The sequence below is a fragment of the Catharus ustulatus genome, chromosome 10 (genome assembly GCF_009819885.2).
Source record: "Catharus ustulatus isolate bCatUst1 chromosome 10, bCatUst1.pri.v2, whole genome shotgun sequence".
NCBI lineage: Eukaryota > Metazoa > Chordata > Aves > Passeriformes > Turdidae > Catharus > Catharus ustulatus.
Genome location: NC_046230.1, coordinates 6,601,591 through 6,615,352, shown reverse-complemented (window position 1 = coordinate 6,615,352; position 13,762 = coordinate 6,601,591). Strand labels below are relative to the sequence as shown.

Here is a 13,762-nt window from a genome sequence, read left to right as displayed (position 1 = left end):
ACCTTCTACATCTCCAGTTCCCAAGATGCGCAGCCTTCTCCTGACATCAAAACATTTGAAGGCCATTACTAGGACACCTGCTAATGTCCAGTCTGACCATAACAGCTACCTATAAAGCAAGTTTCACCAAATTAGCTATGTGTGACACTGGAAAGGACTCTGAGAAGTGAGCCTGAGGCAGACATGCTGACCTGATCCTGCAGATTATCACCATCTCTCCTGTGTTTGTGGAAGCAGCTATTGCTGTTGGAGGTGAAGCACTCCCAGCCCCATTGCCCAAGAACACAATGACAAGCAGCTGAACCCAGATGACTAAAAATGCAGAGCAGAACACAGCCACTGGGAGATCTCTGGGACAGGAAGTCTTACTGTATTAGAAGATGCTGATACTGCAGGTGCTGCATTTGGATCAGAGCCAACTCTTGTTGTCTAGTCAGTCGCTCTTGGTCCAGCTCACCCTATGTTCCAGGAAAAAAGATTCTTTTTCAGTAACATATATACTAAGAGTAGTAGATTGCAAACACAAGAAAAAGTTGTATTTTGACCAGGGAAAAAAAAAAAGAAGCTAGAAAAAGACCAAGATCAGTATTTACAAGGCCTGTGAAATACACAGCACCTTTACATACCACAGGACTCAGACTCCCAGCCACACCAAGCATTTTTAAATTACACGTCTTTTCTACTTTTGCAAAAGTAATCTAACATCAAGTTCAACTTTGGTGCTTGGAATAGTTGAAATTCCAAAACAGAGTAGATGGCACCTAAATAATTCAATTCCCACTTGTTAGAGGACTATTTAGATACTGTAATTGTCACACAATTACCAGATGTGGAAGTGGTGCTGGGCCTGGAGTGAAGGGAACCCTGCCCCACATTTTCATGATGTCTCCAAGTGGCTGGAAAGTCTCATCACAGGCTCTCTTCACCAACAGTGACATCGTGAAGTATCCGGCCTGGAACCACTCTGCCATCTCCTGATTACTGAACGGACCTGGAATCACATCAACCGACACACATGAGGAAGGGGAAGTAAGGCCAGGCTCAGCATGTTGGAAACAAGGAGCTGGTTAAGGTCACACAGTGCCCTGCACCAGGCATTCCTGTCTGCCTCACCCACTCAGGGGACACTGCTCATCCAAGGCTGGAGTGTCCATGCACATCTCCACACGGCTATAGCACTGCCCTAGAGTCTCAGGGAAAGAGGGAAAGAGGTCAGCTCTGGGGTGAAACAACCACATTGGTCCAGATAATCCCCCTGCTGTCCTCCAGCAGCACTTTGCTTCAGGCTCCCAGCAGTTGCAGCTTCCACTCTGGAGCTCAGCAGTACCTGCTGGCTGACAAGGCTCAAACCACAAGTGCTGCTTTCCCAACTGTGCTGCATAGACAATTAAACAACCTCAGCCTGCTTCAAGTCTTGCCTTCAAACCAGAGGAACACTCATGTTTTACACAAGTTTTCCTTCTGGAACTCAGCAGATAAACAGACCCACCAACAGGGAACAGCTACACTTAAGATAATGAGGATCCAGTTTCTGTCCTTTGTAAAAATCTACACTTTCCTTTTCCTCATCTTTTTTCTGAGAAAGATTTCAGTAATTCCTTTCAAATGAGGGTTCCTATATTAATTTTACATATTCAAATACATACAAAACCAGGATAAAAATATTATTTAACCAAGTAAGAACCCCATAAATATGTTTGGCAGAACATCTTCTGAAAAGCAGGAACATTCAGTAACCCTTGCCCTCTATCTCTGGATATCACTGGAGTATCTGTCGCTGGATATCTCAGAGTAATATCTCTGGAAGGCAATTCCTTCTAGAGAATATGAAACCACAAGATGTTACTGAAAGAAAAAAAAAACTATGTGGAAGTGTTTATTTCTTTATGTCACATTGAAGTATTTAATCCAACAACAAAAATATTTAGATTGTCACCCAGCAATAAACACCAAGCAGTGACTGACACACCGAGCAAATCAAAGCACTTTATGCTTAACATTCTTTAAACTTAAAGCAATGAGAAGAAAACCTAAAGATGTGCAATACCTCCAGACAAGAGATTGGCACAGATCCCACAAACAACACCCCACCAATCCTATCTGGAGTTCACAGCTGAGAAGTCATTCACACTACACAGTGTGAAGTACAGCAAGGAAGGCATTCACTGTTTAACCGCACTTTTGGGAAGCACATAAGCAGCTTCTAAAACAGAGCCCTGGGACTTCCAAAAGAAATGTACCTTCTGAAAGCAAAGATGTAAGTTATCTACATGAAAGGCCTGTTCCAAATTTCATTGAAAAAGAAATTTAAGCAAAAATTGAAAGTAGGGAACAGTTCCTATCTATTATACAACCTAAGAAAGCAATGGCCACAAGTGCAACTTAAACTGAGATTCTGCACAAGCAGTGGCTGGCGGAAACTAGATTCCTCTTTGCCAAACCACTCTTCCTGACTATTCCACATATTCAGGTTGAGTCTAAGAAACTGATTTCAAGGTTTCTTGTGGGATTCTCTACAAAAAGCTACTTGAGTGGTCACATTCCTCCTTTGTTTCCACTGTTATCTGGAAATCTAAGTAACTACTGGTATGAGAAACATGTTAACACTTTTGAGAAACAAGTTTGAGTATAACCTAATTTACAGAAACATGAAATGATGGCAAACCTCAGCCATGATAAAGCACAGTTCTGGACTTCCAGCCTGCTGAGCTCATGGGGGCAGTGATGGGTTGGAGCTATTTTCAAAACCTAATTCTGAAATAGTAAATTCCCTGTGTTGCTTTTGTAAAAAGAAGCACCAGCATCTGCAGGTGGTAATTCTGTGAAGAACTCTTTAACAATTCTGTGAAACAAAAGAGGAAGTGTAAATGGCACAGACCTACCCTGAATTTCTCCTTGTGGATCTTTGTAGTACCACTTCTGCATTGCTTCGTGGAACAGGGGCATAGAGGAACCCTTTGCTCTGTGCTCTTGGATTTTTGCTGCTAGTCTTTCATCATCAAGGGCACTGTCTTGCAGATATGCCACCATTTTTTCTGCTTGCTGTAGGAGACATCAAAACCAGCAAGAAGTACAAGAGTTAGGGGCTTACAGATTTGAAAATGAGTGTACCAAACACAACCACCTTGTGCTACCCAGTGCTCCAGAGTGAACCAGGAATGACAGCAGCCCCTGGAGCTGTCTACCACGCTTGTCAGGCAGATTCCTGAACAAGCACAGTTCACCTGCTTACCAAAAGCTTTAGAGCAACTTGCCAAGGTCGTCCCATGCAGTACCACAGTAAAAATCAAAGCAGGCATGGGAGCACGAGCACAAGGAAGGCTCTACATCTCAGCAGTCACTACAGTTTCCTCAACACAGTGTTGTGATTCACTTACAGGATTTCTGGTTGGGTTTTTGTTTGATGGTTTGTTTGTTTGGGGGTTTTAACAGACATACATAATTTCTCAAGGCAAATCATAATGCTACTTGACAGTGGTCATAAACACTAGGGTCTCTAGTTCTTTAACATGGGGCATAACACCCTGATCCAGAAAAATACAACAGCTTGAATTACTTGAAAAAAAACCCCAAAAACCAACCAAACAAAAAAAACCCAAAACAAAAAACAACAACAACAACAGCAAAAAAAAAAAAAAAAAAACCTGAGAAGCAGCTTTCAGTATACATTGTAGAGTGTAAAGTTTCAGCTGCATTTCTGATTTTATGGGCTTCAAATATTTTTTTGCATTCCACATTCCTCCAGTCTCATGACTGTCAACAACAAAAGAATTAGAGAAATTTTACCTGCTCTAGGTGTTTGAGGCCTTCTTCATCATCTGGGTCAGTAGGAATGTTGCCCATGCCTGGAGCAGCTGTGACAGGTGTTTGAACTGGTCGCAGAGCAGGATTTGAATTGGAAACAGGAGGAGAAAGATGAGCAGAAGCAGCTGTGTCTGCAGAAATCTGTGGCAAAGGTTGAGCGAGAGAGGCCAAATCTAGAGAAAAAGGTTAAAGTTAGTTCATTATCTTTAACACAAATTACAATTACTTTTAAGAACTTAATGCAGAGAATACTCAACAGCTCCGACTTAGCACCAAAGCACAAGTATTTTCAGCTCTTTCTGACTGTACTGCTTACAGCACAGGCACCCAGCCTAACTTCAAGGAACAGTTTAGTTCTATCAGCGCAGAACTCAGCACATTTGAGCATATCCCATTTCCTGGCCACATATATTTGTCCAGACTATTCTGCTGTACCACCATGAGACACATCCACAACTAGTTCATGTTTCTGTGGAAGCATTTCAGTGTGAAGTACCCGTGCACTGCAAGCATTTGAGATGGCCTACCCAACAAATCCTGTATTTATAGACCAGCTGGTGAATTCTGGCTTTCCATCACCATAATCCAAGTCCTTGCCTCTTTCAAGAGGCCAGGATTACTCACAGTGAGTAATGGAAACTTACTAAATTTATCTGTCAGGTTTATTACCTTCCCCTCTGTTGGACATTTTGGCTGACAGTGTATTCTCCACTCGATTCTCTTTATCTTCTGATTTTTCTGTTCTTTCTGGCACAGACTCTTCCTTCCTTTCAAAAAGGTTTGTCTGCAGCGGGTCAGGAGGCTGGGATTTTGGTGGGGTGTCTGACCTGGCAGCTGGAGATGATGCCTGAGCTGCTTCTTCCACTGATTCTGTAACAGGGCACAGTTCTAAGTAACGGAATTAACTGAAATTCTACCCTGCCAGTTGCAGAAGTCACCCCACTTACCTGCCACTGTTCTTTCTGTTTTCTCCCCCTCTTTCTTGTTCTTTTCATGATCTTTGGTTTCTTCATTGTGGCTCCCTTCAGAATCAGACCTTTCCTCCCCTTCCTCCGCAGGCCTGAAGTCCATCTCCTGTTCCTCTGGGATTGGCTCCTTCTGCACTTTCTGCAAAGTCAACGCGATAATCTGTAACCCACCTGACACCACGGGACATGTGCGCCAAGTGACCCAAGCACCCAAAGCAGCTTTTCACCTTTAAAGAGAGAAATGCTCCAGAGGAGTCAAACGTGCCCATTTCTTCCTCTGCATCCTCCAAGCACCACTCAGGGAGGCTGTCCCTGTCGTCGTCCATGCTGCCGCTGCCGCAGCGCACACGGCGATAGCCCCGCTCATCGTCCCGCTCCCGGAAATCAAACTCGAACCGCCGCCGTCGCTCCATGTGCTCCCGCCAGCCTGCGGAATGAGGGCCGTCTAAGGCAGGGAAAGGAGCTTTACCACACGGTCCTGGGGCACTGCTCACACAATGGGGGGGAGGGACACTGACAGCAATTCAGAAAGCCCCTACACCGTACAGCCCACCTGGGAACAGGCAACTTCAAGGACAAGGCAAAGAAAAGGAGCATCTTGCCAATAAGCAGGAGACTTTCAGATAGAGTCCACTGTATATCCTCACATTATAAACTAGGCAATAGGCATTAAAAACCACATCAGGCTAAAAAAGCTTGGCTACAAAATCTAAAACAGGCACCAAAATAAGACAAGTAACACTACCTGCCAAATGAATTTACCAACCATCATTGATTTATGTCTTTTTTGGCACCTTTACATATGTAAAATTTTGTATTTTCCTTCAGGGACCCTGCAGAAGTCACATCCTGAACAAAACACTCATGTTTTTTGCCTCTTGTCTTTAGATATGATTTGTGCATATGCACGAAAAATGGAGTGACAACTGTTCAAATATCTTTGAAAGGACTGACCAGTCTCTTGAATGTAGTTTTTTAGCCACGGAATATCAGAACTTGAAAAGATAAGAAGTGGGAGAACTTTCCCAATCTATGTATAAACTTCATATTCAGAAGACACCCTCATTCAGCCAACCTTCGAATTCTGAGTGCAATAATGTTATTTAAGATGTAAACACCTGGCTGCTAAGGAAAACAAACTGGGAGTGAAAGGACTGTACACAGCTTTCCATGCAATACAAACCATCCTTATGACAAACGTGCAAAGTAAAAATGAAGGAACCTTAGTGCTTTTCATGGTGGCTGCTCTCTACTGGATTAGAAAAAAGTAATTTTTTTTTGCTCCAAGAATTTGTACACCAGAATCAGTGTAGCCTCATAGTAACAAATGTCTATAGAAAAAAAACCCACAAAAAAATCCACAAAACAAGAAAATATAATCCCAGTAAAGGGGAGAAATGTAGTCCTGTTTCATGTCCGATGAATGTTTCCACACTGTCCTTATAACTCTAACTATTAATATTAGCTATGTAAAAAACCATCTTTGTCTCACAAATACAGGAAATGTAAAACAAACTCCTTCCAGAAACATTATGAACTTCAATCTTAAATTTTATCAAGGAAACACAAATGTTAAACTTGTTATAACAAGGACTTCACTATTCCATATCTGCTTATTTGCAAAGCATTCCACTGGATAACTTAACCTATGCTTCTAGTGATGCCTTACAAAGAAAGTAGCATTAACCATTAAATCTATGTTCTGAGGCAATGTTTTTGATGTTATTAAGGAAAGAGATTGAAGTGTGAGAGGTTGTTGATAACTAGCATTTCTGATAGAGCCCCTGGACAGACAGTTCCTCGTTACAGCCAGCAATGTCCGTGCCAGGACTCCCAGCAGGGGTTCAAACAGAGCCATGGCCTGAACCTGGCAATGCCATAGGGTATGGATTAACAGCTCTGCCTGTTTGCTACCCTAGCACTCACAAAGGGCTGAGGATCTCTTCTTCAGCTCTTTTGTGTGGAATAGGAAAACTGAGTATTAAAAATTCCTACACAGCCATAAATGGGCCATCTAGAGACCCTGCCTTGAGAGGAGCCTCTATTTCTCCACTGTTCCCCTGCCAAGACCAGGAGTGCAGCTCTTCATAGTGAGACCCAGAAGTGTGAATTTTTGAAGGTGAATTCTAAGCACTTTGTTAATCCCAGTTATCTTCAAAGTTCAAGTGAAGAATCATTCAATCTGCTTGCAGACATTTTTACACCATCTTTTATAGCCCCCACATTTTCAGAGCTATGTGGAGAGGCAAAAAGACACAGGTGTAGCAGACTCATGCCCTTGTTTCTTAGTAACAAAATGTGTTTGTAAAAGCCCAGTTAGAATATAGGTCATAACTCAGGTCTGAAATATCAGGCTGCCAACCTTTTAAAGCAAGCCAAAAGGAGAGAAACCTGAATTCTTACCTGAAGTTTTTTAACCAACAGGACACAAACACAGCTTTTAAGTTCAGCCCTATACTATCACTGGCAGTACTTAACTGTACAATATTTCAAGTATAGAGACAATATTAAGCTTGATTTATCCCTTGCAATTTTTGGTGACACTGTAGGTAAAAGGACTACTGGTAGCTTCAGCAAATCCAAGAACACATATTAACAGTTATTTCTCTCATAAAAGTTGCGTTGTCTAACTCAGCAGTGAAATTTTCAATATATACTAAAACAGTACTAAATGCTAAACTGAACACAACAAAAGAATAGTACACTTTTTTGGGTATATATTATATATAGATCTAGTTCTTACTTTGCTCAGTCTTGGAGAAAGATTCTCCAAACACACTTTAATTACTTCAAGATATTTAAGAAATGCAAGGAAAAATGCCCAAAAATTCAACTCTAGTTGAATCACAGCATCTGATTCTGAAAGTGAAGTGAATCAAAATGTATTTGAACAGCCTTTCAAACAAAGCAGCAACTAAAAAATCATTATATGAGAGTACAGCCTAAGGCTTCTCTCAAATGCTTTTCAAGAAAATGACCACTTTGAAGAGCTATTTAAGAAAGATACAAAATTGTATCAGAAATTCTAGGCAAGAAAAAATTATTCCTATTCCTTAAGGCTGACTTGGTAACCAAAACCATAAACATCTATAGATCAGTCACTAGTTTTGAGACAACACAGGTATGTATGTTTCTGACAAAACAGGTTTGCCTTGCAAATTTAAACGACAATCAAGCCAGTGAATCTAAATTTGTGATTGCACTCTTCTAGCAGTTATTAAAGCCAGCCTAAGATCCTAGCAGGGAATACACAGAACCGGGCCACAGGAAGGACCAACTAAACAAATGACAACAGTCCTCTGAAGACATTTCTCTATTTTTAGCAGGACATATGACTATATTATTACCTAACACCAGAATAAGTACAAAGAAGTAGTTTAAGCCACACCAATTTGAGTTATACTCATTGTTTAAAGCAAAAATGTGATTTAAACCATTTTGATAGTTCTGTAGCTACTACTAAGAGGAGAATTCAAATACAGTCTCTGACGAAAGCCGGAACTAGGACAACACAGCTGTCAGCTCAGGCTAGCTCAAAATTCACAAATTTTCTGCAGATTCACATAAGGCTTTGAACCAGCTATCAACAACACCTGCTAAAACTAATTTGTAAGGGAAGTCCAGTTAGTTTCTACTACACTGAAAATTCAAATAAGCAGTAATATTTTCCATGATACAAGGGAGATGACTTTTCAAAAGCTTCCTCAGAACATACAAAAAAGTTCAAGACCTGAATGAACTTCTGAACTTTGAGGTCTACACTGCTTTTTAAGCTAAAGCATGCAGGCTGGTACTTGCAGCACAGTCCACTCCCGAGCATCATGCTGCATCATGAGGTAGCTGGTCTGATGTTGTCTCAACTAGATAACAAAGCAGCACTGTCTGATGAACAACTGTGACCAAACACTGGGGAAAAGAAAATTATATTCCTCCAAATTTGACTTTTTGCCTTGCTCTAAATAGAAAACATCTGATGATAAATCAAGCTTTGGGCTTGCTGCTAAATTTTAGTACAAGAGAACAGCTGTTTAAGACCAGAGTTATACACAGCCTTGAAGAAGGCTCAGAACAGGGGTGACGCGGTTGCTCACAACAATAACTACACTGAAAGTCTGTGATGTTGAAAAGGGCAACAGAACCATTGTAAGAGTGACTGGGCCTCTTTTTAATGAAGAGAATTTGTCCACCTCAGCCCCAAAAATGTCCTGTGCTTTCTTTGCTCTCCTATCAAGTTTAGCATGGAGGAAAGAAGGTTCAAGTGGGGGGACCTTACCAACCTCTAGAAGTACCAGAAAGAAAGTTTAGACTGGGCATGAGGAGCAATTTCTTCACTGAAAGGATTATCAAGCATTAGCTCAGGTACCCAGTGAAGTAGTGGAGGCTCCATCTCTGGAGGGATTTAAAAGCCATGTAGATGTGGCACTTAAGGACACGGTTTAGTGATGGCCTTGGCAGTGCTGGGTCAATGGTTGGACTCAAACACCTTAAAGGTCTTTCCCAAACTTAACAATTATTCTATGAAGATGCAACAGTAGAAGAGCCTAATCTTCTCCTGATTCTCCAGAAGCTTTCTGCAGCCAAAACCCAGGATCCCACACCAGGTATGACTATCTTTTCCAAAGAGAAGGAAAAAAAAAACAAAACAAAACAAACAAAAAAAACCCACCAAAAAACCCAAAAACTGTAATATGTTTCAGTCCTACTAAAGAAATACCAAGTTCTGCTTTGTATTTCTCCTGCAATTCCAGCAATGCAACGCAGGAAAGCAAGTAACCAGACTTGCCCTGTCAGGCCCAGAAGGGGAGAGTAAAACCAAACAGGTGCCTGAAATTTCATTCAGACACGATATCCTGTAACTAACTACAAAACCTGTAGAGCAACATGTATGGAGATTTTCCAAGGATGCTTCTTGGCATTGCAAACACACCTGGAAAACTACAAAGAGGTCAATGACCAGGCTGCTGTCACTCTGCAGCCTTAGGTATGGTGTCTAATGTGGGTGATTTCTGTCCCCTCATTGACACAGCCACAAAGAAACACTACTATTAAAAACCTCTTCTTTTACCAGATACATATACATCCGGAGCACAATGCAGACAAGTGCACACCCAGAAAGTATTATTCCCTTAATATGTAAGGGTACTGAAGATGCTAAAAGGGAAACAACAGGAACACAACATTATGCTAATCATTTTGTGACCAAGAGCGCCAGACATGCCAGAATAGAATTTAATGGCCAAACTACATGAACCTATTCTTGCCCTGAATGTGGCACCTCCCTCTCCTCATGGCCTTTGCCCTCTCTCTGGAAGCACTGCATGTTTGCTCCACTCTGCTCTCACCTGGACTGTGAGGACGCCACCTCTCCCCATCCCTCCGTGACCCAGCCAGTCGCCAGCCTCCATCCTCATCTTCCCCATTCTGTTCCTCCCTGAAGATGCGCCAGTTCTCGCTCTCAGAGCGTATAAATTCGTGTTTCCTCCCCGCGGTCACTGTCCCACCTTCCTCAAAGTTTGGTCTCACTGCAAAGAAAACACAGGCCAGTGAACATGTGTCCTGTCTTTAGAAACACAGAAATACAAAAGGGTTGAAATCTTGCTCCCTTGGAGGTAAAAATGCACCAGAAGTGGTTATAGGAACCTAGGAGAGGAATGGAAATTCATGAACAAAACATGACAAAAAATTTAAGAAATCTAGGTTCCTATGTACCTTGGGATGGAAAGACGAAAAAAAGAAAAAACAAACCCAGAAGGCAACAAAGCATATAAGCAATTAGAACACTGACAGGAAAGACAAAGGAGGAAAAAGCAGTTCAAGAGATGTAGGGAAATGCAACAGAAAGAAGGCAGAAGCATGCAGAGAAAAAGAATAAAGTGCTTCATCATGAAGTGTCTCAAGCTAAATGGGAGCACAGTGTAAACATTATATAAACCAAACGTATGTCGTACTTCTGTAATAAAAAGGTGAGATCTATTTATTTAATCCAACATACAGCAATCTAACTATTAGGAAACACTGAAAATTTAAAGTAGCATTGAGGAATAAATGAGAAAAAACTTAGTAATGTTAACATCATGCTGTAAATCCATCTTCTGGAGAGCCAAGGTCAGTGCATGAAGGGCTAGAAGCAATTATGCCTGAACTGAAGGATAAGTCTACTAGAAGTTTAGAAGGCAGGATAGTCTTTTAGTTACCAATTTACATTATATTTAAAACAAAACATTAAATCCTCAAATACTTATGAACAGCAACCTTGTCAGAAAAGAATGATATAAGTATTTTTATGAAGAGACTCCACATTATACACTGAGATTTCCACATTGTACATCAATATGCCAAGGCTTAACACAGATGCTGCTTTCACTGCTGACTTGCCCTGACAAGATAGTCCAGCACTGAAGTAAGTTCCTTCAGCTGTATAGCACCAGAATTCTCACAGGAACCACAGTGATGCTGTCTCTTCACTCGTATTATTACCCAGTGTTAACCTGAAATTGTGGTGTTATCTACAAAAAGAAAAGTTTTCAAGTACTAGAGAAAGGTATACTGAATATTCCTTCTTAAGAGTCCTAAAATCCAAAAATATAAGATGTTATTTGGTGAAGTCTATTTAGCATGCTTTTCTTACACAGGAAAAACAAAAGAAAGCATGATCATGTACTAAGACTCCTGGGGTGGAAAGAGACATTTTTAAGAATTTAGTTTAGGAAGTACAGGAGACTGTTTTCTTAGCATCAGGCAATTTTTTCAGTCAATGAAAAAGATGAGGAAACAAAGAAGATGTGAAGTTCTATCACATATCAAACCTCTGTTTAGAACATAAAAACTCTGGAGACAGGAAGCACACACTAGCTCTCTGCTTTGCATGCACCTTGGAAAAAAACTGACATCCCTACTCCACCATCTCAAAATATTTGAGGGAAAAAGAAATTTTATCCTTCTCCAGCTCTAATTTTTGGGAACACCCTTCCCTTATGTTGTTCCCATATGAAGAGTTAAAGTGCATTGGTTAATTTGAAGTCCAGCACCAGAACCTAATTTAATGTTAAGCACCAGTACCAACAGGTAATGGCAGCTGTGAAGTCAAGTATAACCCAGTTACATCTTTGCTTCACTGAAGGGGGCACCTGGCTGAAGATCACCTCTGTATTTGCTGGGCTTTAAGGAAAAAAAACCCAAAAATCTGCAGACAGTGTATTTTGGGGAGTCTCTGGTAATACTCCAAATAAAACAAAATTGCTGGAGGCACTGAACTCCCTTCATTTGGTACGTGCAATGCTGGTAACTTCTTTTATCTGGAATAGATAACTCTTTGCAGATGAAGGTCAGCCACATTCTGTTTTCCCATGTTTCATGGAAAAGACAGGAAAGGAATAAGTCAGACAGAAAAATCTAAGTTTGGGAATTTTTTTTTTTTTTTCATTTTAGGTATCTAAAAAATATAATGCAGACTATACAGTAACAGAAAGTACATGGAAGCCTCCCACTGTTGCTCTTTGGATGGGCTTCACATAGTAGAAAAGTAGAAGGCAAAGCTACAGAGCTGGATCAGCTTGTCATAAAACACAGAGAGGTGCACAGGAGAGAGCTGCAACCCAACAGACCAGGGGAGTCTCAGACAAGGAAAAGGCTTCATTCTTTCTGAATTTATTTTTCAAATGCTACTAGGAGGGAGATTAAGTTTTCTTTCATTTTGCAGCACAAAACACTAAATTTTTTTGTTGTTAAAAGTTACCAAAAAATTATTCAAGTTGCTATTTTGACATAAGTACTATTTTTACAGATTTATCTATTATTTTCATAAAGACTCATAGCTATTACTTGACACTTATTCAGTAACATTTGAGAGATAACAGTAGCATAATTTGAGAGATTTTAGACTCTACCAATTAAGGGGACAAAAAAACTGATGTTCTTCCTTTCCATTGTAAGTTCAGTTGATTCTGGAGACTGCTCTCTAACATAGAAAAGCTCTCAGCTCACAGGTTCTGTTTCACTCTTCCAAAAACATTTAGGGAAAAAGATCCCTTAAAGAGTATTGTGAAGTCTGCTTTGCCACTGAATATCCAGGTTTTAGCCCCACTGCACATCTACTCATGCTACAGGCAAACCAAGGCAACTCAGGTTCTGTTAGTCCTTAGGACAGCAGATTTTGTTCCCAAGAACTGAACTATCAAAGTCAGGTTTTGTATGCTGAACTTGCAGAAAATGGGGTTTGAAACATCTCTGTAGAGGCTACAAAACATCAAAAATGGTGTTTGCAAAGATCAGACTCCAGTCGGATCTTGTCCCTCTTCTGATTTAAAGTTCTACGGCATTAGAAATGTAAAAATGAAAAAAATTAAATATAGAGGGTCACTACTACATTAATCTGAGGAAGGTGTGGGAACTCAGGACATCCCTCTGGCTCCCCTGGACGGCTTGAGACCCTGGCAGGGGGCTCAGAAGCCTTGGGACAGAGCCCAAGACCCCTGTGCCTTTGATTTTAGCCCCTGGGAAAAATTACCACCTTTGTATGAAGAGTTACAAGACACAAAAAATAAGTAGAGTATAAGTTAGTTTATCAAAAGGTGAAAAAGTAAAATTTTAAGATTTTTTTAGAATAGGGGTCTAGGGTGAAGATGAAGCAATTTGGGCGTGTTCTGTCCTTCTTCCTAGCATCCATCTTCTGGGTGATGTTGGCACTTTTAGATTGGTTTAGAGTAGAACTAGACTGTACAATATAAGTGATAGGTATTGGAAGGTAATTGTAAATAATGTTTACGTAGTTTATAGTATAAAATGATAATATTGCCCTGAAGGTGGGCAGTGTGCCTTGGACTGGCCTGCTGAGAGGATCTTAGCTGGTCAGGGAAAGAACTCAGATTAGATAAAACAAACAACCTCTGGAAACCACAGAAGATGACTCCTCACTCTTTCTCTGGTGCTTGGGCTGGAACACAGACTCTTAACACACACAGGTGGTTGTCTCAAGTTCCTGAGACACCACC

General features: G+C 40.8%; 1 protein-coding gene across 9 annotated transcripts in view; it reads right to left on the bottom strand.

The window, feature by feature from the left end:
- Nucleotides 1-13,762, bottom strand: part of GIGYF2 (GRB10 interacting GYF protein 2) — a 75,724-nt gene that overhangs the window by 16,337 nt on the left and 45,625 nt on the right. For 7 of the 9 annotated variants that reach the window (XM_033068397.2, XM_033068399.2, XM_033068398.2 and 4 more), the window contains 8 exons: nt 10,115-10,294; nt 5,000-5,217; nt 4,752-4,911; nt 4,474-4,674; nt 3,787-3,977; nt 2,883-3,042; nt 825-991; nt 370-458 (listed from right to left, as the gene is read on the bottom strand). In XM_033068397.2, the coding sequence (XP_032924288.1) occupies nt 370-458; nt 825-991; nt 2,883-3,042; nt 3,787-3,977; nt 4,474-4,674; nt 4,752-4,911; nt 5,000-5,217; nt 10,115-10,294 (1,366 nt within the window). The remainder of the gene's footprint in view (nt 1-369; nt 459-824; nt 992-2,882; nt 3,043-3,786; nt 3,978-4,473; nt 4,675-4,751; nt 4,912-4,999; nt 5,218-10,114; nt 10,295-13,762) is intronic. The other 2 variants (XM_033068400.2, XM_033068403.2) reach the window with 1 other exon arrangement.